At 33.7% G+C, this 27,943-nt stretch overlaps 3 protein-coding genes across 9 annotated transcripts; 2 read left to right on the plus strand and 1 right to left on the minus strand.

The window, feature by feature from the left end:
- The first annotated feature begins 512 nt into the window (after positions 1-512).
- On the plus strand, positions 513-9,440 carry LOC119831016 (calcium uptake protein 1 homolog, mitochondrial-like). 2 transcript variants are annotated; one of them, XM_038354215.1, is made up of 11 exons: positions 513-674; positions 766-1,006; positions 1,203-1,335; positions 1,433-1,592; positions 2,497-2,534; positions 3,861-3,975; positions 6,917-7,077; positions 7,385-7,520; positions 7,779-7,884; positions 8,524-8,741; positions 9,235-9,440. In XM_038354215.1, the coding sequence occupies exons 2-11, from the start codon at positions 789-791 to the stop codon at positions 9,387-9,389; spliced, it is 1,440 nt and encodes a 479-aa protein (XP_038210143.1). In that variant the 5' UTR covers positions 513-674; positions 766-788; the 3' UTR covers positions 9,390-9,440. The 2 variants fall into 2 exon arrangements, with proteins under 2 accessions (XP_038210143.1, XP_038210144.1); XM_038354216.1 differs by lacking the exon at positions 1,433-1,592 and adding an exon at positions 2,249-2,408.
- On the minus strand, positions 4,040-5,638 carry LOC119831017 (carbohydrate sulfotransferase 11). Its single transcript, XM_038354217.1, has 3 exons — positions 5,149-5,638; positions 4,824-5,079; positions 4,040-4,749 (listed from the first exon to the last, which is right to left on the minus strand). Exons 1-3 carry the CDS (start codon positions 5,347-5,349, stop codon positions 4,067-4,069), a joined length of 1,140 nt encoding a protein of 379 aa, XP_038210145.1. The 5' UTR covers positions 5,350-5,638; the 3' UTR covers positions 4,040-4,066.
- Positions 9,441-11,775: 2,335 nt separating the features above from the next.
- LOC119831019 (PDZ and LIM domain protein 3) lies at positions 11,776-27,938 on the plus strand. 6 transcript variants are annotated; one of them, XM_038354221.1, is made up of 11 exons: positions 11,776-11,932; positions 12,227-12,341; positions 16,911-17,059; positions 19,068-19,148; positions 19,740-19,920; positions 23,782-23,928; positions 24,795-24,842; positions 25,511-25,599; positions 26,589-26,703; positions 27,354-27,419; positions 27,664-27,938. In XM_038354221.1, exons 2-11 carry the CDS (start codon positions 12,252-12,254, stop codon positions 27,748-27,750), a joined length of 1,053 nt encoding a protein of 350 aa, XP_038210149.1. In that variant the 5' UTR covers positions 11,776-11,932; positions 12,227-12,251; the 3' UTR covers positions 27,751-27,938. The 6 variants fall into 6 exon arrangements, with proteins under 6 accessions (XP_038210149.1, XP_038210148.1, XP_038210150.1 ...); XM_038354220.1 differs by lacking the exons at positions 11,776-11,932; positions 12,227-12,341 and adding an exon at positions 13,660-13,872 and having other exon boundaries at positions 27,357-27,419; XM_038354219.1 differs by lacking the exons at positions 11,776-11,932; positions 12,227-12,341 and adding an exon at positions 13,661-13,872.
- The last annotated feature ends 5 nt before the right edge of the window (positions 27,939-27,943 follow it).

Below are 27,943 nucleotides of genomic sequence, written 5' to 3' on the forward strand. Positions count from 1 at the left end.
ACAGGTAAATAAGTGCATACCTACATTGGATAATCGAAAATGAAGCTTTGCTATTATAATTCAATCCCTATTTCCCTCGGTACAGCTTATAGAAAATACCCTTTTATAATTTATAATGTATGCTAGAGTATCGAAAAGATAGAGATCAATAATCATTTTACAGTACACTGTTATGTATAAAAGTTATCTATCAGTTTGGGCATCCTGTCTATAGACATATATTAAGCATTTCAATATAATTCTCATGTTTCAAGTCATAATGGTAGAGGGTCAACTCGTGACCTTTTTCAAACACATGGCCTAGCTGTCAAATCTTCGCTATGGAATGAGTTCCATATTATATATCGTTTCCAGAGTACTGTGGCATTTTACATAAAGATGCCAATTTCGAGTAATAACTAATGTATGTGTGGATCACTAATGATATTTTCTTTCAATAATTGCTGTTAGTTTGTTGCTCTGTGCAGAGAAAAAAAATTCACAGATGAGATTCAATCGGAGACAGTGTCAACTGTCAATTGTCAAATGTTTATTTACATTTTGCGAACTGTCAATTGTATAAAAATTATTTTGTGAATATTGTAGTTCACATAAATGTTAATTGCCATCGAACAAATGAATTAAAAAGAAGAAAAAGTTTAGTACCGAACGTTGAATACTTAGAAATTGTTTAGGTATTTAACTATGCAATACGTGAATGATCTATATTTATAACATTTCATTCATTTATAATATAGTCGATTTTTATTGGTCGTATTGTTTCAGCTCCGTATTATTTTTGGATTACAATGTATCCAATTTTCTATAAATTTCCAAGGGCTATACAACCCCTTAAAACGTATTCTATGCACGCTGGGCCTTCAGCCCTAGTACCACCAATTGTAAGTCAAAGAAATTTCGGTAGCAACAAGACTACTCGATCTGAAAAGATTCACGATTATTCCAACAAATTATTGGTATATTCAGTGTTATTTGGTGCTGCTGCCTTTACCTCCTATAAAGTGTGGTAAGTAATATTTTTTATGTATTTTCTATATTTAATGATGACTACATCAAGAAAAATTGCATAGACTTAGAATATATTTAAGGGAGAATTCAATGCCATAATGAATGAATGAATAGTTTCAAAATCTGTGACAATGTAAGCCATTCTAATTGTAATAATTAGTCCTAATTATATTAAAAAAATATGTCATTCATAGGAAAAAATACACCGTTATACCATCCATCAATGCTGCTGAAGAAGTTGCTGACTCAGACTCTGAATCTGAAAGTGAGATAGAAACAAGGAAAAAGAGATTCCGAAAAGAAAAAGTTGGCTTCAGAGACCGCAAGGTAACTTTCTCTTAATTATAATTGTTTGGTCTTATCATTGAAAACACATCTATGTTTTTTTTCACATTTCTATTCATCTTTTTTTTATTTTCTTTAGATTATTGAGTATGAGAACCGTATGCGAGCCTATTCAACTCCTGATAAAATATTCAGATACTTTGCTACAGTCAAATTGACATATGGTGAAAATACAGAAGTATATATGACCCCTGATGATTTTCTTAGAGCCATCACACCAGGAATGAAACAACCTGATGGTATTTTTTTTGTTTTTTATGTTTTTGTTTCATTATTTTTTTATTATTTACTTAGATACACAAACGAGGAAAGGATAAATGGAACTTTATGAATTTATTTGTGTCTAGGTATATATCATAGGTCAAAACTTTTTTTTATAACAACATTCCTAATTCATGTTAACTGTGGGCCTATAAAAGTACACCAAATATATTAAAGATGAAGTAACATCATCAAATTATCTAAAAGTCAATCCATATAACCTAATAATGTGTTAGAAAATCTAAACCAATGCACAACACGAGCATGCCTTGATAGTGGTCAGTGTGAGCCAGAAACATTTAGTATTAATTTGAAATTTAATGAAGTAATAGAAGCTTATCCTTTGTGTTATAGTAAACTAATTAATATTTAGCATACGTGTCGACGCCGAATAGCGTGTCTGTCACGATAATTTTGCTATGTGGATCTGTTACTGTGTACACAATACATTGTGAGCTAATTTTTGTTCAACAAGCGATTTTGAATGTGTAGCTCTACAGAAATATACTTCACTCTATATCTCTAAATATTTATTACACTATTCATAACAGTATGCAACACTGTTATAATTAAAACAATAAAAATCGAATTACACACATAAATTTTGTTTAATTTTGGACGCTGCTCGGATCAGATAATTGAGTACGAAAACCGCATGCGTCAGTACTCCACTCCGGACAAGGTATTCCGTTATTTTGCTACCCTTCAAGCACAACACCATGACCAACATGAAGTGTTCATGACTCCCGATGACTTTCTACGTTCTATGACCCCTGGAGTCAAACAACCAGATGGTAATTAATAAAATATAAACTGTATAGTGTTTGTATTAAAAAATTTTAATGATAAATTCTTTACTCAATTATGTGTATCTTTCAACAGGATTGGGATTAGACCAGTATAGAAGATATGATCCAAAGGTAAGTGACTGAAAAAGAAATAATAAAAATAAAAATAATGTATAAATTGATAATATGTCTTATGTAGCTAAATATTAATTATGAATCTATTCTATAGATAAAATTCTCGTGTCACAAAGTTAGTCACCATACTTCTCCAAAACGGCTGGATCTATTCTCATGAAATTGCGTGTGCATATCGGCTAGGTCTGAGAAACGGCCAACATCTATTTTTCGTACCCCTTAATGACAAGAGTAAGGCAGAACGGTGTTTGCCGGATCAGCTAGTAATATATAATACTCATTTAATTAGTTTTGTGTGTATTTCGGAAAAAAATGTTTTACTCTTTCATTCAACAACAATATACTATCAAACTCAAACTCAAACATTTATTCAATTAGAGAATTAGAGTGTAATTTGGAATTAATAAAATGTTTAGTGAGATATACATTGTATCAAATATAGGTAGGAAAAACTGTATTCATGAATTGCATCGATAATATGACACAACAACCATTGGGAACACATAGCCTTTGTTTTCATACCTACTTTTAAACAACTATTCTAATAGGTCTTAATGTCTTGAATTATCTTTCTTACTTAGATTCTGCCTGGATACATAATGTCTTATCTCTTATAAATATTCTACATTAATTTTATGTCTTTTATTACAAAACTTGTGCGATTATAAATGTACTCCTGTAAAAAGATGTTTCAAATAACAAAAACTAATCTATTTTATGCAATAATAATAAAGACACTAAGGTAGATTGTTGCACATGCACTTTCCAGCCACTCACACCGATTTCTTGTCTTTTCAGAACATCGATGAGGTACTGTTCTATCGCCTCTTCCTTTCTACTGCTCACTGTTTTGTAAAACTATTTATTTCACTATCTATCATACACAGATTTTCTTTCAACACTGCTAAAAATAATATATTTAATCGTATAATTTATCCACATTTAGCTTTGAGCACGTATTTTTTAAGAATATATACAATAGATCTAAATATAACTTTGATTTGGAATATCTAGCATGTACATATATTTACTTATTTTGATTTCGTACTAGTTAAGAGACATATTATTTTAATTAGTGCCTCCCTAGCCTCCTAGACGAGGAATAAGCTTTTAGAATCTTAAAGCAGTGTACTTCCGGCTTTTTAATTTTGTAATATGAGTTTTAAACTATAGGATATATTATAGTTAGTTATCTTGATAGCAATACCCTTATCTGTTCTCATAAGCCTTTTAGTTAAGATGCCATATAGTAGACTTTAAATGCTTATATAAAGTTGTTCATTTAGTCAAGTTGAATACTTAACATGTATATTTTCTACACAGACTATCAGCCAACGTCTTAATTTAGACCTCGATGAAGACTCAATATTCTACAAGCTCGGTTCTTCCGGCCTAATCACTTTCAGTGATTACATTTTCCTACTCACTGTGCTTTCAAGTAAGTTAATATATAAGTAAATTAATCAAGTAAAAACAAGTGGGTATTGTAAGGAGGAAGAAAAAAAAACAATCGCTATATATATTTATATTTATTTCCTTACGTATTTATAATAAACATCTGAATCATAACCAAACATATCAAAGTCAATGCCATAAATTTTTAACAAATCATCGAGCATTTGTTTATCAATTTGCCCGAAATAATATTTTAACAATGCTGAAGTACTTTTGCCGTCGCGTGATTTATTCATCACAGTGCGAAGACGAGTTCTTCGATCCTTAACCCTGCGACCCAATAAGTGGCCAAGCCCAAGCTGTTGAATAACATATGCCGAGTCCCTGGACAATGTTTCCACTTTAGATATAACAGTAAAGTTGACTGCGCACGGTGAACAAAAACTGTAGTAAGGTGCCCAGTGCTCATCGAAATGTGTCGTTTTAGTTTTATGCTTTGAAATCAGATGTGCAACGAACTCATAAAATGTAGGTCCAAAACTCTTGATTGTTCCTAATATTTTGGTCGCTGCATCTCTATGCTCCGCTACAATTGTTCTTGCCAATTTCCTATAATACGGAGGTGTAATATTTTCTAATTTATCCCTATACGCAGACAGTAGCCTGACGAATGGTTCGCGTACAACTAAGAGCGATATTACTCCTGGTGTATTTATCGCATCACGCAGTTCTTCCTCACTAGGCCTGGGGAACTTTCGACGCGCTAATGTTAGAGGTGTATATCTGCTTCGCGATAAGAATTTCTTATCATATCCCCCTGAAATATTATAAACTTGTAGAATATGAAATAAAATCATATTAATTGACAGGATTATGGGTAGAGTTCCATACCTAAAATATTAAATTTATACAACCAAGATGAACTGGCAGCTTTAAATATATTACACCACACAAGGTTATGCGCGTGGTCAACGAAGAATTCTTTGTTGTTAATAGATTGCGACTGAAGTGAATATCGTTGGCAAGCTTCTTGGACCCTTAAAGAACGATTTTCAAACTCAATAATTGTTGCGTTATCTGGTTCTTTCCACTCATTGCTAGAGCCATCGACATCAGCTTCGTCGTCCCCTAAAACTGGTCCCTGTAACTATAAGTACGAATATAAAATAGTTACTGACGACTGTTTTGCTATCGCGTTCTACGTGTATTTATTTACCAGCCACTTAGTGTAATTGTCAGGTGCTAATGCCAATTCTTTTGCTGGAGTGTTTCCGTTGCCCTTCAGAATCGTCATCTTCATGACTACCACATATAATGTCGCCCAAAATAAGAAAGTCGCCGTTTTTGCACCACATCGTAAGCAATAATACACCTTTGTATTTATCCGCGAGCGGAACCTTTTCACTGTATATATCATTTTGTCGCGTCATGTGTAAATTAAAACGGATTATAAGGAAGAAGAATAAAATTTAAAGCGGATCAAACAGTTTATGTTGTTAGGTTTAAGAGGATGGCATAATTCGCGCACTTTGTGAGATAGTTTTATACTTCACTATGGGATTGAGTGACGAGACGCAGCATCCGTACGCACGGAGCATGAGCGAATTTAATGATTTTATAGCACTGCCTTCGGATAAGTTACTCGACATAAAATGTTTATAATAGGAATTAACTGCATTGTAAGGAATTTTCTTTCTGTTTCGTTCTATTTATGACTTCCTAAATTAATTTTATCTATTGATCTTTTAAATAAATAAAAATATTATTGAAAAAGAACAATTATATTTTCGGAAATGATTAAGTTATATTTACTTTTTAAAGGTATTTTATATTTATTTCAGGATTTAAAAGTAGGTTATCTGCAATCACATATGGTAAATAAGATATACATGCAATAAGGGAAATAAAAGTAAATTAAATATATATTGTACTTACCAAGTATTAGGTAGATTTAAAATTTGCTAAATTTGGTTAACAAAAGTAAGCAAAACTTGTTGCATCAAAATAATATTATAAATGGATATGGATATGAGCTGATTTGGGTGATACGATACTTTTTATCCCGATTAAATGCTACCATGGGATAAAACAGGAATCTTGATATCCGGGCGGAGCCGGGACGAGCGTCTAGTATTAAATAGGAAAATAAAACACCCCACATACACTTTTAAATTGTATGTCATTTAATATGAATGCAGGTCTCGAATAAAAAATAGTTTTCGACTTATATTCGGTACAAACAAGAAATAAACAATATCCTCTTTATAATATTAGTAGTTTTAGTAGATCTGGGAAAGCCCGATGCTCCTCCATCATATTCCTGCATAGTACATATACACGTCGGAGTACCCGCACTGATATTAACGAACGCAAGCGCATGACTCACGAGTTGTGTTTTGACATGGCCGTTGGGCAAGTGTTGGAGCTCGTGCCGAGCGGACGTGTCTGTTCGAGTCCCGAAACGTTTTAGTTATAATTTGTTGTGTCTTTTGCTGATCGAAGTTACCCAAGACCAAGTTTGCCCAAAGTGGAAGACATAATCAGCCCACTGAGCCCTATACTCCAGCCTGAGCTGACATACATTTGACGGAATTATTAGGACATGCGACAATAGCCTGATGAATCAATTCCCAATTTTTTTTTTAATGTGGAAGTTGATGCATGAAATGAGCCAGCTCGGACCAAGGGACCACACGCCCAACGCTTTTATGCTGTACTGCAATGTACGCTATGGTTCGTGCGGTGCGTGGAGGAGCCGAAGGCCTCCTTTTCCTTGCCCTTCCCTGTCCATTCTAACAATCTAGTTGTCAACCTTCTCCTTATCTCTTACCTCTTAAAAGCATTAGCAAAGGCTCTACGTTTGCAATTAATGTTCGTGGTTGGTGGCAGTTTTTTATCAATATAAATAATATCAAACCAAATCTATTCCCTTTAACTGAAGCGATGAAACCGTCAATAATATATGGAAACGCGACGATTTTCAGCGTCACGTCGTCATTTCGAAATCGCGTTTCGCATGTTCGATCTGAACGGAGACGGCGATGTAGATTGCGAGGAATTTGAGAAGGTGGCGGCGCTCATCCGGCAACAGAGCAGCATTGGATCGAGGCATCGCGATCATGCCAATACTGGAAACACTTTTAAGGTATTTTCTTACTATACAAGAGCAGTTAGCAATGTAATAAAGCATTTAAATTAATAGTTAGCTATTTGCCAGTAATAATTGTTTAAATCGATGCTATAGCTATTCGGGGATTAACTGAAAAGATGAAATACTTACGTTATGGTTTGATAATGAATATAAGGTATATTCATTAACAAACCAGAAATATAAGGTATATTCATTAACAAACCAGAACATAAAGTTTTAATTATTCATTGATCATATGACTGATAAAAAAACCATCTCACACTTGTATTTTGTTTTCATGAATAAATGTGTTGTTTCACAGGGCATAAATTCAGCACTTACTACATATTTCTTTGGGCCTAAACTGAACGAGAAATTGACCATAGAAAAATTCCTAGACTTCCAACAGCAACTACAAAAAGAAATTTTATCATTGGAATTTCAGAGGAAGCAACCAGGTAAATAGTTTTAATTAAAAATTAATTATAAACTCATTTTGCGTTTATTGAATAAGGTTTTATGCTTTATGTAATATATGATTTATGCTATATAACATAAAAATAAAATAAAATAGTATTGCAAATTTCACATAATTCCAAGAAAAGAGTAAACGTTTAGAAATGTTTTAATCTTTCCTATTGTGAAACCGAATTATTTTAAATTTATAATAATAGTAATAATTGAGCAAACACATTTTATGAAACTTTAAATTCCAGATGAGAATGGTCGTATCACGGAAGCTGACTTCGCTGAGTTATTATTGGCATACGCGGGCTATCCTGCTAAAAAGAAGACCAGGATGCTCAAACGAGTCAAGAAAGCGTAAGTTTTTTCATATATTTATATTAATATAGGACACTACTATAAAATAAATAAGTATATGTGTACAGATAAACTAAGTGGATAAGTATTTGATTTTGAGTATCTACATGATATTAAGCATACCATACAGTTAAAAGCTCTCAGCTCTTCCTCTCTTATTTTATTTTAAAGAGAGTTTCACGTATATTATGTTTATACACCAATTGGCGGTGTTTCTAGTGAGGAACATCTCTTAGAAAGTAATCTTGAATCCTTTTAGCGTTTTTCGAAAATCCTTATAGTTTCGGATTTGACATACCACGCCCAGCTGATAAATCCACTCTTTATATACTCTATTTGCCATTTTTCCAAATTCTTTATTGGAAATCCTCTTTTCTTGATTTTTTTTTTGTATGATTGAAGCATCCTTGATACATCGACTATTTACGTCCTACTGGTTCAAATGGAACAAATTGTATTTTCTTTATATACGTGCAAACAAACAAACTCGTTTTGATAACTGCAAAAATAATCTCTTTATAAATTGTGTCCGCGTCATACGCGATAACAACATATCTGCATCATGTAAATCTTGTGTGAAACCGCGGGACACGGCTAATTTCAGTATAAAAACTCATTACATATAATTTTCTCCCACAGTTTCCGCGACCACGGCGTCGGTATAACCAAAGATGACTACCTAAAATTCTTCCACCTGCTGAACAACATCAACGACGTAGACACAGCGCTGACGTTCTACCACATAGCGGGCGCGTCCATAGACCAGCCGACCCTCAGACACGTCGCGAGGACCGTGGCCCACGTGGACCTGGACCCGCACGTCATCAATGTCGTCTTCACTATATTCGATGAGAACAGTGAGTTTTCTTTTATACTTCCACCTTCAAAGCAATAATAACTACGTGGACACAGCGCTGACATTCTACCACATAGGGGGCGCGTCCATAGACCATGACCGATATAAATTAATCGGTATTTAATTGGCTTTAAATTGGGACACGTTGGTCATATTTGATAAAATTTAAATTTGGCCCAGTTCTGACAGTTTGAAGACGGTTTAGTTCACAAATTCACTTTGATCATGATTAAAACTATGCCTATGCCTATATATAATATCAGTGTAGATACTGCACAGGTTGTATATTCACGAATCAATATCCCATGATAGCTACATATGAAATTCAATCAATTGGCGTTATAACCTATATATATATTTGGATTATGAAGCAAACTGTCTTTATTGAAAGATACGACATTAGTATTTTCAAATAAATATTTTCATGCAATGTAGACTTGAGACTTCCACTACACGAATGTAATAGTACAACATAACGAATGATGTTCTTACAGTGGACGGACAACTTAGCAACCGTGAGTTTGTAGCCGTCATGAAGAACAGATTACTTCGCGGCTTGGAGAAACCAAAAGACACTGGATTTGTTAAACTTATGTATTCTCTGATCAAATGTGCTCGGGACACTAAGCCCGCTCTATTGGATTTTTAATGTATTTAAATTTAGAATACAGTGAACCAGCCATGAGTTTTTTTTTAATCTTCAGTCGGTGATAGCGATTTTTTTTGTATTGCTGTCAAATTACGTATTCGTTGTTATAAATTGTCTACCAGCATTTTATTTTGATACATATAAGCTTACTTATTTTTGTATTAATAATTAAAATGTATGCATGGTAAAACATTTTATATTACTTATTAAAAAAGTTTGATTTTTACAATCAGAATTGTTGTACAATATCCGAATTGTTTGAGCTTTGTTTTTTAATAAGTAGGTAACTGCAATTTAATAAAACTCATTGTTGATGATCTGATCACATGTATTTTCTTAACAAAATATTATATTGTGATGCTTTACCGCCACAATAGGCTTATGTTACATTACTCATATATCTATGGCTATGAATTATTATGAAATATTTTTATAACATTAATGTGTTATGATGTTTTAAATTTATATTATTTATTTTTGAACTAGAAAAATACAAAACCGAAACAAATTTGGAATGTAAATATCCTCCCAAGAAGTTTTAATTTCTTACAAAATATCTAAGAAAATATCTATCACTGTTTTTTAAAACTACTTCGTCAAGATGATGTTATGGATTTTCTAAAGATATATTTGTGGTTTCCTCAGAATTGAATTTTATAATTGTTTTTATTTGTAATTGCAAACATTTATCATAAAACCTTACATTAATTATTAGTAAAAGTATTTTGTTGGAAATTTTAACTTAATATTTGTACTTTTCAATTTTTTGGATTTGTATTGCGTTTGTTAGGATATAAAAAATATTAACGTGAAAAAGCTATCAGGAATGACCCGAGGAAATAACCGAGAAATTTAATTACAAACACATGTATTAAAAGAATTTATCCGAATAATTTTTTGTCCTAATGTTTTTAATAATTATAATAAGTTAGAGGAATTGAAGTTAATGCCACTCTATATAATCCTATAATATTAAACATATACTACTCCAAATATAAATAAAATCTTGCCCAGCTGTGCCATTCTGTAACATTAGGTATTAAAATAATATTAACTATCATACATAACCAAAATTCTATTTCATACACCGCTATTATGAGCACTCAAAGAAGCAAATTCACATTATATAAACTAACGTATTATTAATAATGCAAACACGTGGCTAATTCGTTCATGGTAAACACTCATTATAGGTATGTACATAGTGCCTAGCTTTTTCTTAATAAGAGTATACACCTGAAATTACATCGTAAGTAGCTTGAAAATAAATAATACAAATCTTTTAAAAGCTTCACTTTTGTCTGAATATAATGTTATTTTATTTTAATATCATTCTCTATCTAACCTAGAACAAATTCAAAAGTAACGACTTATTATAACATAACCGCATGCATAACACGAGTTAGAAGTTATAATAAATACATACTTAGTAAATAAGAGTTATCTCCTACATTTGATCTTTGTTTTTGCCTAATTATTTATAATGTTGACCTATTTTCGTATAAAGAATATTTGATTTGTAACCATTAAAAAAAATCATAATGTTATCATTCACTCTTAGTCATTAAAATAATTGTCATGAAAATAGTCATTTTTGTAACAAGTATAATATTTTTGTCAAAGTATTTACGAGGGTAAAAATGTTTAATATTAATTTTGCTTGATCAAAATCTTTTCTTTTATTATAGGTTTCTATTCTGGTCATTAATTTTAAATGTATTATGTTATAAGCAACGACCCTGTACCTTTATACCGGCAGAGTAATGTTATTTTGTAAGCTTTAATTATCTTTATACGTTTTATTTTTAGATTTTCAGATTTTGTCAATTCTATTGTAATCTACAACTCGACATGGCTATGAATTTTGTTTTAGGTTTATATCATTTTATTTAAGTAAACTCAATTATTTACTAATTATTGTATCTAAGTCATTGTTTCCTATTACAGAATTGTTCGTTAATGTTGTTTTATTCATACACATTGCTTTTATTTATTAGAGCATATAGGTTAGTGATAAAAGATGTAATGCAAGATGACCTAATTAATGCAGCAGTGCAGTAGGTGTGAACTAAATCATTTACGTTACGTATATTTTACATTACGGTGAGTAATTGTTATTTCGACCTGGAATTATGTTTAGATATTTGTTAATCTAACTAACAAGACGTCCACACTTTTGGTACGCTAATTTGGGTTTAACGACAACGTTTGAATATTTACAGAGTTTAGTGCACTCATCCGGGAAAATGATAGTTCATACAAAGCATATTGGTCTAGAAACGTCTTCATATCTCAAAAGTTACGTTCAGATCATTGAACCGCACGTGAAGCGAAAGAATTATTGCGAATTTCGTATTGGCCCAGAAACAGCTCGGCCGGCGTCCGTCTGTAAATCACGCGAGGCACAACACGTCGAACGTCTCGCGCGCTCCTATCCTCGACGCGAAAAATAGACGTTTTATGTTCCCGGGAATCATTCGGCAACAGACGCTACACTGTACGAGCGACACGGTCGGGGAAAAGACGCCGCATCGCGCCCTCTGGTGAGTGCTAGCCCTAATATTTAACACCTCTGCATATCCTCGACCTTGTCCATCGAACACCTAATTTATCGCATAAACTTTTGCCAGCCGCCTACATTAAAATTCTTCGCGACCGCTCATGGATATAACCGCTTAACGTGAGTGGCCACTCTGTTTGCTTTTCGACTCTTTGATCTCGATGCGTGCCATGCTGTGTTTTTGCAACACGAAATAAACAAACTGGAAATAGCTGCAATACGAATTTCTCCAATGTGCACGTTGAATGATACTTATATAGTTTTCTTTATTATATAGAGACATTTGAAGATCGAATTATAAAATGCCGATGTACCAGCGTCCTCCCTTCTGGCGCGTGCCGCATCAACGACCCGACCCTGACGATGAATCTAGGAAATTTGCCCAGAGAAAAGTGAGTCTGGTTTTGTTGATCAATAGAATAATTAATAATTATGTCGTATATTTTTAACCAATTTTAAAAATAAGGAAGTGTCACATCACGCGTGAACGGCTGGACCGATTTCAAAAATTCTTTCACCATTAGAAAACTGCGATTACACTGGCTATATATGTACCACGGGTGAAACTGGAGCGCACATCTAGTATATTTATAAATTTGACTGCATTATTAAACATACAATCAAACCACGTGATGTTTAATGTCAATGTAAACCTAGATTAAATAGATGGGAATATTCAATAGGAATAACATTTCAATATTTATGACCTTATTTTTAAAGCACATTCGATTTCATTTTTATTTCATAAATCAAATTTTTGGTAACATGGAAATAAAAAAGGGTATAAAATTTAATAGTTAATTTTGACTGAGGTATTTATTGAAATAATATTATTATTTTGGTGTGTAAAAGTAAGGCAAATTTACTTGAATGACTTCTTATCTGAAAGTGCCAAACACATATATATCATTTATATTTATAATTGCACCATTTTCACTTTATTATATCAATTTATGCCATAAACAGTATAAAGTCACTTCTTAAAATACATTGGACAACAACGCTAGCCAAATTATGTTACCTTAGGAGTACCTACCTTCGTAATGATTAATGACCTAATTATATGTGAATAAGCATTGTAAATCAATCAACAAGTGATAGGCAATATCTTGTTGATATACTTTTATTCTAGACATTCATAATATTATATGAAAGTCTATGTCTATGAGTGGTAGCCTAATGGACACCCAGTGGTCTCTGGGTGATCGAAATTCGATCATACCCATAAACAAAAGAGTATATGTGTGTTTGTGTGTCAATGTGTGCAATGTTTTTGTAAAGATATAATATATTTTTATGGTTTATTTAAAATATAAGCATAAAGTGTAGTGAGTTTTTAAATACTATATACGTGCCAGAAATCGTACTCGTCCATATGCGCATATTTCGTAAAAAGGGGTACAAAGTTTCGTCTTCACGTATTAATATCTGGATTTTTATTATTTTAATTCTAGGAATGAATGTGAATTACCTTTTACTTTTTTTTAAGTTTTATGAAAGATTACCGCATCTGTGTAAGTGGATACACTTTACCAAGTCTGAATTACTGCTGAATACTAGACAAGTTTATGATTGATCAGTTGGAATAACATTGCACCACGTTATGGTTTTTACGAAAACATTGACTTCCGTATCGAATTGGGTCGATCGAGACAGGGTTATGCAGTGCAGGTCAGTGGGGAGGGGCGGGGTGTAGTTTGTGGTGATGCTAATTTTGCCCACACAACGTCTCGTTTCATCGCCGTGCTCGCAAGTCCGCGCAACCAGCGCGCGCCCGCGCAGTGCATTCGGTAGCGACCCTACACCGCCATGGGGCGTCTCCATACGTTTGTGGTGACCCTGCGGAGGGAAACCCGCGACACTAACTGGGGTCTCCGACTGGTAGGCGGTTCGGACCTCGCCACGCCGCTCATCGTTACGAGGGTACGCCTCTTTAGCGCTCACAACAACAATGTTCATCGATGTAAACAAACGCCGTCAAGCTTTTGTGATTGATCTTCATTATCATCCTATTATATACGCATTGTTAGAGGCTTCGGAGATATATTTGATTACGTGACTATTAAATACTTCGGTCTGTAATAATGACAACCTTGATCGAATTTAAATTAGCGTAAATGTCATACATATTTAAATTTTGTTCTGCTAATCAGTCTAAAATGGTTTCTATTCCGGGATCTGTATCAGTCTCATGTCATTCGACAGCCGTCTCCGAATTCTCTACTCGACCTCAATAACTTTGAGCTTCCGTCGGCGACATAACAATAAAGTCGCAGTTAATCTTGTAAAATATTTTTGGAGGAACAGTTTTTAAGATTTGGTGCCTGTAGTCGTTCTATAGATAAATATTAACTCAAATATTGCTATGCTGTCTCAAATGTTTAAAAGTGTAGGCACATTAAGCATCTAAGTGAATTTGTTTTTTTAGCTCAATTAATCCGTCACTTCGATAGCGTACTACTAGGAAAAATTATAGAGATTAGAAAAAAAATAATTATCGAAAATAGATCAACTTATCTTCAACAAACATATCATGCAAAAAAATGGCATATTTTTGCTTAGCAACTACGTTGAATTAAGACGTTAATAGACACTTTATAACATCAGTTTACTAACTACTTACCGACTGATTATTCTAAGATTCTACTGTTGGAACGCTAATTTATGAATTGTATTTCTCGTGATTAAACAGAATGCAATCATTTCTATAAATTTATGTTTATCTTGCAAGGATCTCGCAACTATGCTTCAAATTTAGATGTTTTCTAAAACTTCTCAGCAATTTTTTTTAATTTAGAAGACACTACAACAACTAGAGACCTCCCCCGTAAACAAAATTGTAGATTGTAGATTGTAGAATTGTAGATTGTAGAAAAAGAATTTTATAATATATGATTTTTGTATATGTTATTGCGATGGGGAGCTGCAACGAATTCAAAAAACCAAGAGTGAGCAACAATTTTTAATTTCTAGAAATACATAAATTAACATGAATATGCCCTTAAATTATCATAGAAATTATCCTCAGATATATAAACAATAACACCATATTAGAAAGGTTATAATTTTGAATCTTTCCGTGAAAAAGCTATAAAATTGTTTCTAGTAATTGCTAGCATAACATGAATCAGCTAAGTGGCTGAGAGCAGCAGGCTTGTTTATTTATAAACGCCGGCTAGGCTCGAAGTTAGGACGACACCGTGTCTACTGTGTCACGTATCAAAACAACTGGAGTATGAAAAAAAGTATAGTGGAGTTTCGTGTGAAAATATGTCGTCAATGCGCTTAAAAACACTCTTCTGACTCAGTTTGAATTCACATACCGCATCGTGTTTTCAGCGGTATATTTAGAAGAATTACGGTAATTTAATGAGGAAGAGAAAAGATTCATTATTTTTTTAGATCAGACTAGATTTGTTTCAAACGCCAATAAAATACCACGTAAGCGAAGTGGAAAATCTTCTCATTAAACATGTGATAATTGTAATAATTAGATTTCGTAGCTATACTAAGTCATTCGAAGAAAAAAGAGCACGTCTTTAAAACACAAAACAGATGTTAAAGGATGTCGGTATCATAAATATTGGGGCATGGGAATATTAAATTAAATAGATCACGGTTATAACGTCACCGTGATTTATGGCAGACAAGGTCATGGAACGGATAAGTGCAATGTGTTTTGAATGAAATATTTTTAAACATAGACGAATTAATCTTTCAGGTTATGGCAGATCTTAATAGAATAACGGCTTTCTGAATTCGAAGTTGGACACTAAAACCAATCAATAAATTGTAATACGTTTACATTCATTTTTTAATATTCATAAGATATTTTCATGTACAATTTCAATACCATACAGTTTTCTAATGTGATTTCTGATTGTAAATGCGTTAGTGTGACGTAAAAACGTGCGCAACCAGCAATATGATAAAACCATTCAAACACGGACGTAGTTATATATATCGCAAACCTCATCAGTTCCATTACCACAGACACCTTTCTTGTGACGTCATATTGATTAAGTACTTAAATTGCATGTTCTATTACTAATAATAGATCAGGTGACAAGTACCAGTTGTAAATTTAGGCGGACGTCCTCGCCATTGACTCAGTGGTTGCGTGATGGATTTGCGCAAATCAACCCGTCAATTTGTCGGCTTGTAGTAGGTCGATGGTTGTTTTCAATAAAAGTGTCAGTGACGGTTGGCACGACAGCGTCGCTGGACGCATTTAGCTTGGCCTCTCGCCAAAATCGGTGCATAACACATCCAACCCCCTGCCTAATCACAAGGTCATCCTAGTCATAACGTTTAGCAACCCTCGATAAAATCTCTTTGAATGACTCAACATTTATGTAGCTACGCAATATTTACTGACTCAATAATTTCTTTGATCTTAGTTAACTTTCATACAGAAGGAATTTAAAAATATTGGAAAAGTTACCCTTCTAACGTAACGGAGACCCAAATGGACATCCTTAGCTTAAACCTCTGATGCAAAATGCACCTATTTTTCATCAAGATACTTGAAAATATCTAACAAACGATTTTCCAAAATGAAAAATCAGATGAGCTAGTAGTTATTGCATAATCCAGAATATCACGGTCTTATGTTTTTCAACCTTTGTAGCAGGTGAAAAATAGTATGACATAACGCATAACAACACGTTCATTGCTCATCTGATTTTACACATGCTCTCCAAGGTGATTGACTTTTCGTGCGTTACTTTCGGACGAATAATATAGGAAATGATAAAACAGTTATGATAATATGGTGGATGATCAAAATCCTAAAAAATATTTTTATCTATTTGTAGCAAGTTTAGTTCGCTTACCATCAGGCGAACCACCAACTTATTTGGCCGCTTATGACTTAGAAAAAATTTAGGTTAATGTAAGTTCTCTTTCCTTCTTAGATTCTTTTTTTTCATCTCAATTGATGGATTGTATGTTACTTCCAGGTCACGCCAGGCACACCGGCAGGGCGGGACCTCGCCAGAGGTGACATTATAGCCAAAATCGACGACTACGACGCGCGGGACCTCCGACACGAAGACGCACAAAATCTTTTCAAAAATGCTCAGAACCAAATCAAACTTGTTGTTCAGAGGTAATTTCCAATAAACATAGATTATACTTTAACATTTATAGACATCTTTACAACTATTTCCTTGCGTTTATATTGCTTGTAAACATTATTCTAAGTAGAAATACTTTGCACAAGTAGGCAGGCAAGCCATATCTCAGTTTAATTAATTACTGTCTGACTTCAAGAAACATTCGTTTAATAGTCCGAAATGTTCGACGGATGCGGCGTAATAAATGCAAATCCTTGAACTCATTCTGGTTTTATATGATCTAGTTTCTTAATTTCATCGTACTGTACTACCTACATTATATTATCTTTTGCGTACTTAAGTGAATTTTACCGAAATATTCTAACAGTATAGTAAATAAAGTACTATTTATTACATTTCACAACAAATTTCCAAAAATATGTATCGATTATGGTGTCGACAAAAAACAAGCACAGTCAACTAAGATTTTTGTGATGAATTCCTAAAAGTTTTCAAATGTAAATTATGACTTTTACAAGAACGATTGGCGAATCTCTCAAACATTTTTGTAAGACCTTGTCTAGTTAAAAGATTTAAACACAGGAGTTCCTCGAGCCCACATTACTACAGCATGCCACGGTCTCCGAGCAGCTATATAGGCCGATCACCCACACCGTCGTTCTATCATTACACGTATGAGTAAGACTTGTCACTCGGTGTCGTTTGCACGTTGTAGCTAGAGGGATTTCACTCTATTCATATCATTTCGTATATTAAGTGTTGTCTGTAATTTACAGGGAATACGTATTAACATTACCAAGTCCAGTCGACAACTGCTTTATTAATTAATTATTTTATACTACCTACGAAACATTATTCTACACAACAGGAAAATATATTAAATTTGAAAGTAATATTCTGTTTTCCATGGTGTATTTTTCGCGAATATAAACGCTTAAATAAGAGGCCCATATGCCTTTTCTCACTCTTCCCGGTCTATTTCTTTATTATCCATATTCACCAGCCCAGTTGCGCTCTGACATAAAAAAAATTACAAATCCTGTTCGCATATAAAACATAATATCAATATGCGTGTAATTGCAATTGATAGTCATTATAACTAACTAACTAAATCATTGGAAATTTCCTGCTGTGATGTGCACAATATAGACTTATTTTTATTGTATCATTTCATTCTTATCAGCAAATAATCTAAACAGATTCTTAGACATCACACTCATTTTATTTGTAACACTTAAAACTATTTTAATTACCCTACTTTAATTTCGGAGCGCGATCTATATTCGTAAATTCAGTTAAAAGTAAGGATGTTGACACATTTAAAATAGCTAATAGAAGCATTATAATTAGCATGGCCTTCTCGATGTCGAGTCTGATTAAGAGCTAGTAGCGTTCTAAGCTTAGTTCTCTGCTATGAATAGCTTATAATAATGATTTATCAAAGGTCGATTAGTCAGGTAAAATATATCTGTCGACAGCGTTATATCTAATGTACTAAATTCTCGGTCATTTGGCTTCACATATATCTAGTCTTTTATAATCTAATTGTAGTCAATTGACCTAGTTTTTGATAACCGGTAGATTTTCTCAAGCACTGTCTCTTTGTTGATTCCACACAAGCTCAATTAAATACTTTCGTTAGATCAAATTGTGCTTAAAGATATTTGGTAAGAAGTAAGATGTTTAACAGAATGCATTCTATCGCTGCTTGGTATTTAATGATAAGTTGAGTTGGGGCTGATCAGCTTATTTACTTTCAGCAAACATAAATATATATGTATATAACTCTGTAGCGTGTTAAACTGACATATGCAATATGCATTTTATTTTACTATTAAATTGATGGTATAAAGTTAAATGTAGGAATGCTGCAATAAAATGTCCCAAAGTATACCAATATAAAACGACAACGTACTACACTGTTAAATGTAACCTCTTTAGTATTTTCAAAAATCTTCCCCAACGCTCAAATAACTGAGTGTTTTAATACTAAACCCATATTGCACGTTGTAGTTAATAACCAATACACGTTACCTCTAGGGACGCGGACCGTGAGGTCCCGCGAGCTGCGCCTATGGCCTCACGCGCACCTATATCCAATGCTGTCCCACCACCATTTAGGTAAGTCAAAAAATCCTTACGTTTCATTGTGGATAAGGACTTTAAATGTCAACGAAATGATATGTAAACTGCATGGTAGAAATGTGTATGGCAATCATTAGTTATTATTAAACTTTGTTTACGTGTTCCAATATAAAAGTTTTTGGGTCAAATGTTGTTCGTAATCGTCCCAATTTTTTAAGTGCATCATCAAGTACTTTTGTAAAAATTTATTACACTACAAGTTTTGTGTATAATACTTGCCAATATATTGCGTATAAGGTGCAAGGAAACGATGGTCCTAATAATATTGCTTGTGTCATAAATTTTGTAGGTTTACGCTACCAAAATCTTATAAAAGTAATCAGTCGACGTTACTATGTCAATCGATACATTGATTTATTTCCTTAAACCATGCCATTTATACGGGGTACAACATGGGCTTTTATTATATTCTACTTATGGTATACCTAAAAAAGGGACACAGGCAAGAAAATGCCAATATTTTTGTTTGCATATTTATACCCTCCTCCTACACAGTTGTCTAGTCTTAATCCAGGGTTTAAACGATTTAGTCACGAGTATATCTAAGAGTTAACACTTTCATAACAGGACGCCAAGCCCAAAAGCAGGGCAGGGCAATGCATGGCGTGGGCCGGAGTCCCTGCCGCGCAGCACTCCTCTGCTGCAGCCACAGCTCTCAGTACAGCACGAGGGGGAGTACAGGAGCATAATGCTCTCACCTGTCTCCTCTCGCAATGACGATGTTGTCGACGAGTCTATCGGTAGCCAGGTAAGAAATAACAAACTTATACTTTTTTTACAAAAAATATGGACAGAGAAAAACAAGGCTTTAAAAATTTCCCAGTTTTTCACACTTCGAGAATGTTATCGAAAGCAATCAAAATTTCCAATGCTGTTTATCTAACTAGTATATCTTGAAGTAACCAACATTATATGTATCTTTACACGAAAGAAAAAGTGTATTTACCTTCCCAGGTGCGAAAGAGTAAAGTATAGTGCCCATTCACTAGTTACTATTAAGATGGCCTGCCAAAATGAATCTTTATAGTTTTTCAAAGCCCTAAATCGTAGAAATCATATTGCGTTTCTGCCAAACCATTTTGCCAAGTGCGTTCCCTTGTGTCATTTCTCATGTGTATATATTTCAATAATGTAACATGGTCTTTACATCTCGAGTATTTGGGACAGAACCTTGTGAAATGATGAATGTTTGTGATTTAAATTCGGTTATACATTTATAATGAAATGATTTATGTGATGTTCTGCACTATATAAAGATAATAATCAATTTAATCTAACTTGGCTAAGATCTAAACATGACAAACACACTTAGATAATATTCTGTGCTTTATTTGTGAATCTTATGTATATAATTACGATAACAAAAAATATTTTGAAAGTACCCAATCAAGTTTATAGGGGCTAATTATTTAGTAGATCGACTTAAATATACGATACGTACACATTTACCAAGTATTTGCTATAAATTTAACTGTAACTATACACCTCATAATGGGAAAATTGTTTATTTACCATTCCCATTAATCGATCCTCAATATTTTTCGCACGAAATAGGTTACCCAAGTTCTAAACGGAGACGGGCCGTGTAATCTGGCTATGTGCCAATAACGTTCTCATTACGTTATGTTATTAATTAAAGTGATAGAAGCCGATGATATTCACAGATCGGACGTCATTTTACGTCTTTTATTCTGAGTAATAAGTTATTACCTCAGATGTTCTAGATTCATCCGAAGTAAAATTATCATCAAAATGTGATTTATTCATTTGATATTTACTTTACTGCAATTTGAACCAAATTTGCATTATTTGTGGTGGGCTTCTCCTCGTCTGGTATTAACTGCCCATCAAAGACAATGCGAAGGCGGTAAAACGAACAATAATAATAATTAATTCGCGCGTCTCCTTCAAGGCCTTAGGGTGCTAGAGATCTCGCCCACGCTGACGCCTATTTTCTCGTCATATTTCCAAAATAGATGCATAGAAATTGGTGTTTACTCGGGGAGCGACTGGAGTCGCAGTCCGCGATCGCACGCTCAACGACACGTCCGTCTTAAATAGTGTTAAAATGGCAGTCAATCCTAACTTCTTCCCAAACGGATACCAGGACCCTAAACATCCAGAGGAAGAAGATGTCAGAAATTGGGTGCGTCGATTCTCTTGAATTTGCTAACTAACCTGTGTAATAAACTTATATAAACGAGTGGAAATATAAAGTTCACATGCTACTACATATACTAAAACATATCATGAAAGCGTTCAATCTTGTGAAACTTTGCTGGTGATTCGTTATCTCGAACATTCAAGCGTAAACTAATTTGGGAGCACTCGAAAAGCGGCTTGTGTTTCACGATTATGTGATGTAATAATTACCAGTATCGCGGTACAGATTTTAAGAACTTTTAGCACCTAATCAAATTTCAAATGCGTCTGGTATGATTGTGTTTTACATTCATTCAGAACTCGTACTTTTCAAACTAACAAGCAAGTGTATTTGAATCAATAAAAAATTATTATCCCCTAAAGCTTTAACGATTTTTTTTTCTAGGAAATACCGCTTTTGTTCAAAAATATTGCTTTGTTAATAAAATTAAGGATAGTGAAAGACAGCTTATGTATAAAACACTGGCCGTTGGTGGTATAAAAAAAATTGCGCAATATACTCGGTAAAAATTAATCTTTTAGATATTCTTAAAATCTGTGAAGTATTTTTTTGAATTAGATCGATTTTATAACAAATAAAAACAAACAATTCAATCTTCTCTCTTTACAATGTTACTAAGTAGCTTTGTGCCCGTGGGGCTTCCCGGGGTTCTCCCCGCATAGCTCCCGTTTTTCTAGATAAAGACTATCCTATCTTGGATTTCAAAAACAAGCAAGTAAACAAGATATATTATCTATATAATCTTTTACTAATATAATCTTATTAAAAATCTTCAGTGTACTCGTAGACACAAAAAACAGATTTAAGTAAATTTAACATTTCAGAAAATGTATTCTAAAATTTTCCGCCGATGCCCATAGCTTCCTTTCGTCTATATATTCCAATAATAACCGTTTAAATAACGTCAAACGAACAAACAAATATCTGGTAAATGGCAAGATCAAATAAAAGAAGAGTTATTATGATACAATTATTTCATCCATTAAACAGCGCTATGTACTCTAACGAATTTATTTGATGCCCAAACGCCAGCTGTTAAAGCTATTTTCGCCTCAATGTACCACAGTACAAACTTGTTGTTGTATGGTTATGTCTGATTTTTATGTTTTCTATTGACCCATTTAAATATTATATCTATATATATATATATTTGACGTCGCGTTTATAGTGCAAAGGAGTGATGTATTTTTATTAGATACGTATAATTGCATTTCCTTAGAAATGTACAGCCAACAATAACAAATTTACGTACCTATCCAATGTTTTATGGTAACAGATGCATGAAGTACATACATCAATTCACATGGATTATTATTAAAAGCTATTCGAAGTAAGTCGTTACAGTTTTGTGTTTTCTTAAGAAGTAACAATGAAAAATTTATTCAAATTGAGTGGGCCAGGAAATTTCTTTTCCAATTACAATATGCGGGAAAATTTTATGGAACGTCTAAACTCTAAAGTAATCCATTACGTCAGGGCTTTAGCTTTGTAAATACCGAAATGAACGGAAATAAATGTCGAAATTTGTTGTTTGCTCATTGGCACAATTCGCAACGGCGGATATAATCCTTGGAACCGTTAAAATCACGTATGCCTCATTCACGTGAAATTGCTACAACATAAACTGAATAACGTTTTCATTATTCTTACCATTCTATCGACATGTAATACACATAATATGTTTGAATAAATAAATAACGAGATATTTATAATATATTGCCCAGTTGCCCTTGCCCTTTTTTATAATTAGTTTCTTTAGACTTGATACAAAGGGGTTACTAAATTATTTTACTCATGAATTATTACATACATATTTTCGTTACAAAAATAAGACTAAGCCGCGCCAATCACACTGCTAATCGGAGTTAGATAGTAATTAAAAATGTTTTGTATATAAAGAATGTCACGGTTAGTGTTAGAAGGTTGTAAACTCAAAATAGTTTCTTTAAAGAATGTTAACTTGTATTGTGCCTAATGTAACAGCCATGTTTTCGAACTTTGATATACATAACAATCAATAATTTTTTATACAAGTAATTAGTTGATCGTGCTTTCTTGATTTCTACTCTCATTCAAAACTGTTTCCCCGTTGTGATATTCCCGACAAACGCCTTGTACTACTTCACACGAATAACCTTAACCTACTCTTTCCCACAAATGCCTTTCCGATTAAGTCCTAGTACTTTTCCTCACAAACAACCTGATACAAATAGGTAATACACAGACGTACCGCCAGAGACCTCTAGGCAAATAAAATGCAATACATTTCCCAAAAATTCTGAGTACTATTTCACACAAATACCATAATGTGGTACGGTTATTTACGTAGCCGTACCTGTATGGTATTCTATTATCTGTGGCCCTACCGCCTGCCGCCGTCAATCCCCATAAATTATGAGTAGTATTTCACACAAATACCCTAATTTGGTATGGATATTAACGCAGCCATACCGCACCACGCCGCTGGTGCTGCCGGGCGCGAAGGTGCGCCGCGAGCCGGGCCCCACGGAGAGCTACCTGCGCCACCACCCCAACCCGGCGATGCGCGCGCCGCCGCACCACGACTACCGCGACACGCTCATGAAGCAAAAGGTAATGTCCCATCGCAATCACAGTAATATCGCAATTATCTTTTTTTACTGTTTAACAATTCGCCTATAAAAATGTTTTATTGTATTTTAATTCGGCGAAATTGTTTTGTATTTAGGATAGGAAATGGTAAAATGTAGTTCGAAGTTCAAGTTTTGCGTTTAGTTGAGACCGTTTTTTTACCTAGCGTGAAAAATACCTTAACCCTTGAACTGTTGAAACAACCACTCTTTTAACAACATATGAACAAAAATCTTTTATGAACTTCACAAAATTCTGTATTCAGTATGATTTTCGAGGAATATGCAGACATGTTTTGAGTTATAAGGAATGTTAAACTTAGTTATATATTTATGTGAGCTCAAAATTTATTGGAAAAGTCGTCACTACATTAAAAACACACTGTGATTATATTTGTTGAAATACTTGAGCAATACGTAGGCTGTAATAAGTACATCATAAAATATTTGATGAAATTTTGTTTTTGCCGGCCGTATATTTGGTACACATTATTTTAAATTCATTATTCCGTTTCTAAATGTGTTTTAAAACTTTAAATTACAAGACTTTACTTATGAATATGACACAAATATTTTGGCAACGATGTTATAAACATTTTGATATAGCATTCCATCGATAAAAATAATTTATATGCCTCGATTTCGTAAGTATGTTAGGGACATATCTACAGTGGGTACATACAGAAAGCACGGGGCACAAATCATTACGCATGCACACAAACACTACTTCATTGTACAGATTATTTCTAAAATGCTTTAAATGTTGAGCACACTTACGCAAATGTAGAATGCAATTTCACTATTTGGGTCTAACGCTAAGTAAAATGGAACTTTTTTGGAAAAACTCAGGTGGCCGAATCGGTGTTGCAGCGAGTGGTCGGTGAAGAGGCGAATAAGGTGGTTGTTGTAACAATAGTTTGGAATTGCAAATAACTTTCACGCATGGTATATCGACGTAAACCTTCACTATCATAAATCATAGCGAAATATGCTATTCATTGAAAGTAATAAGAGTCATATTTATATTTTTTCACTTCGATGGCATTGTATCATACGCCATAATTTTATCATCTTTTCGTGGATAAAAAAACCAAAAATTCATTTCGATTTTTACATCACTAATTTCATTCATTTCTAGATATTGAAACAGTCAACGGAACAGACAAATTGAACGCAAAGCATTAAAATAAAGAAATTAAAAATATTAATCTAGTAACGGACCTGTATCTTCTAAAAAGTTATGTAAACAAACATTTTAGGAATATTTACACATATAATAGACAAGCGAAGACTTTCTTGATGTATCTATCCATATCCATCCATTAAATTCAGTGTTGTTTTTCTCATAATTTTCTATTTAATTATGTCTTCTAAACATAGTTTTGATATATTTGTATTTCACTTTTACACTTGATTTTCCTACTGGTGTCCACTCTTACTTATTCATCGAGGTGTATGACGTCAATTATCGTTGTTTCTATTAGACATGATCATGTGTTGTTTGAAAATCATCAGTGTTACTAATAATTCTTAATTCAGGATTCATAATTATTTCTTTCTTTCAGGTTGTGCACAAACAATTTAACTCACCAATCAACCTATATTCAGAACAGAACATAGCTAATTCTATCAGACAACAGACGTCGCCTCTGCCGTAAGTATCACCATACATTAATTCATATAGCTAAGTATGCGTTACCCAAATAAGATTTATAAAAAATACCCAATTATGTATTACGTAAATCTGTACGTATTCATAAATTGAAAGGTTCGAACCCATGACTTGTTTTATATGATCTAATTCTAATTATTGCCCAAAAATCGTATACGTGTAAAGTTTTGTTTTGCTCCTCTAAATATAATTTCTTCATTCGTATTTTTAATACAGCAGGAAGTAAAGTACAAAATAGCATCCCGCACGAAATATTAAAGGTCACCATAATTACCTAAGCCACATTCATCTTTGAACTGTTTCAAGACCGTGGCAATTTGCCAAACGAAAATATCTGAAATTCTCTAAGAGTTAGTCTTCTTTCTAGGCTAAGGTCTAAGCAATACAATTATTTTATAGCTGTACTTGTAGGCTTCATTGGATCAGATTGCATTCCATGTAGTTGACAGATTTCTCGATCAATTTACAATGCCATATATTTAAGCAAGCAAATGAATTTTATAATAAATATTGAAAGTAAATTAGTCTGTAATTTAATGGAGGTATTTGTTTCCTCACATAGCGCTAACGGCCATTACGGGCGGTCACACGTTGTCAAGAGGCAGGTCTTTTACTAGAAACGACGCCAAAACAACTGTCGACGCCCCATCCTAATGACGCATTAATGCTTATTTATTTTAATTTCGCTACTCTCAACTATTCTTCGTCTACGCTCACACCTTCAGGCATGGCGACGACGTCGACACGTTGCCAACTAAAATTTGCAATCTGACATTTCACGCGTTAAACGCGTGCTAGTAGCTAATATACGTATATTTCATAGTATTATAAAATTAATATTAGTGTAATCGATTTTCACCCGATGCGCGCTAAATCATCAGTCGTACTAACCGTATACGGTATAACTTATGTCTGTCGCGCCTCTAACCGACTAAACTGAACTAAAACTGGTGGGTTGTGGCGGGGGGCAGCTCGAAGGCGTTCGACCCGGCCAAGTCCGACACGTTCCGCGCGCTGCAAGAGCAGGCGCCGCCCGCGCACGAGCTGCCGTCGCCGCAGACCAAGCTCTTCACGCAGCCCGCCAAGGTACGCCGCACCCCGCACATCTCCACACAACACTACACTGCACAACATAATTCAGACTAAACGCAACACCACACGACAGAATACAACGATACACGATACACTAAACGCCAAACAACACACATCACGCAACACGCTATGCAACAACGCAAAACATCATACGACACACTTCACAACATTACAACACACAAACCAACTGCTCACATCATACAACACTAAACATAAAAAACACTTAATTTGAAACACAATACACGTCATAATTATTAGCAGATAGTATACGACTGAACACACATAAACTACACATCACATACAAACTGTAACTCGCAACACGCAACATGAACTCCACACAAATCTCGCCAAACAATTACTACTTGATGTGAAAGCTCCTTAGATCGTTTCTTTTTCACAACAGCTAAGAATGTCAAGAATAAAAATAAATAAATATATTTATATAAATTTTTAAATATAGAACATTTAAAAGCACTGTTTTAAATAAAAACTTGTCAATTTTATGTATTATGCCTATGCAATTAGATTTTGATTTTAATCAGAATACGCCACACACAGAATAATACTCTAAATGAGTTACGTTTCCTCAATCATGTAACTATTTTGATTTTGAATTTATTTATTTATTTTCTATTTAATGTTAGAAGCCTGTCCCTCCAAAATCGAAACAACAACACGAGGCGAAACTCGCAGGAAAACAGACGACCTTCGTAAGTATATTTAATCATTTGTCAGCCTTGAATTCGAATATACTTAATTTATTGAAATATATAATGAATTTTATCTTGTCAACCGTACAAAATGAAGCGGGTTCGAATATCGCCTCATAATCGTAATGATTATACTTTTTTAAAGTACTTATTTAATAATATTCTTTGTTACAACAATATGATTACGTATATATAAATAATTCTCTAAATCGCGCATAAATTAATGAAATATTCTGCTTTTCAGGTGAACTCGTTGCACGAAGAGCATATTCAGCAATCGAACTCTTTCAAACGCCTTATGTACAATGTACTCGGTGATACCGAATTTTAAAACAAATATTTTATCAAAAAAAATCAATGGTTCTGACAGATTATATCCGGAACGCATATAAAATCAAAAAAATTCCAAGACATTTTGATTTTAAAATAAAATTTGAAACTGCAATGCTTCTTAGTCGGTTAACGTAAAAGTTATGGCCATCTTGATATGACTGATGATTGTGAGCGAAGAAGCGGCGTTACCA

Source organism: Zerene cesonia, chromosome 13 (genome assembly GCF_012273895.1).
Source record: "Zerene cesonia ecotype Mississippi chromosome 13, Zerene_cesonia_1.1, whole genome shotgun sequence".
In the NCBI taxonomy this organism is placed as follows: domain Eukaryota; kingdom Metazoa; phylum Arthropoda; class Insecta; order Lepidoptera; family Pieridae; genus Zerene; species Zerene cesonia.

Bases quoted from the DNA above. Each gene is read 5' to 3' on its own strand.
- LOC119831017 (XM_038354217.1), bottom strand. From the start codon at position 5,349: ATGATATATACAGTGAAAAGGTTCCGCTCGCGGATAAATACAAAGGTG. The intron at 5,080-5,148 runs GTAAATAAATAC...TCGTACTTATAG, and splicing joins ACAATTACACTAAGTGGCTG to TTACAGGGACCAGTTTTAGG. The intron at 4,750-4,823 runs GTATGGAACTCT...ATAATATTTCAG, and splicing joins GTATAAATTTAATATTTTAG to GGGGATATGATAAGAAATTC.
- LOC119831019 (XM_038354219.1), top strand. From the start codon at position 13,759: ATGGGGCGTCTCCATACGTTTGTGGTGACCCTGCGGAGGGAAACCCGC. The intron at 23,929-24,794 runs GTAATGTCCCAT...GGAAAAACTCAG, and splicing joins ACACGCTCATGAAGCAAAAG to GTGGCCGAATCGGTGTTGCA. The intron at 25,600-26,588 runs GTAAGTATCACC...GGCGGGGGGCAG, and splicing joins CAACAGACGTCGCCTCTGCC to CTCGAAGGCGTTCGACCCGG.
- LOC119831016 (XM_038354215.1), top strand. From the start codon at position 789: ATGTATCCAATTTTCTATAAATTTCCAAGGGCTATACAACCCCTTAAA. The intron at 1,007-1,202 runs GTAAGTAATATT...TGTCATTCATAG, and splicing joins TTTACCTCCTATAAAGTGTG to GAAAAAATACACCGTTATAC. The intron at 3,976-6,916 runs GTAAGTTAATAT...GACGATTTTCAG, and splicing joins CCTACTCACTGTGCTTTCAA to CGTCACGTCGTCATTTCGAA.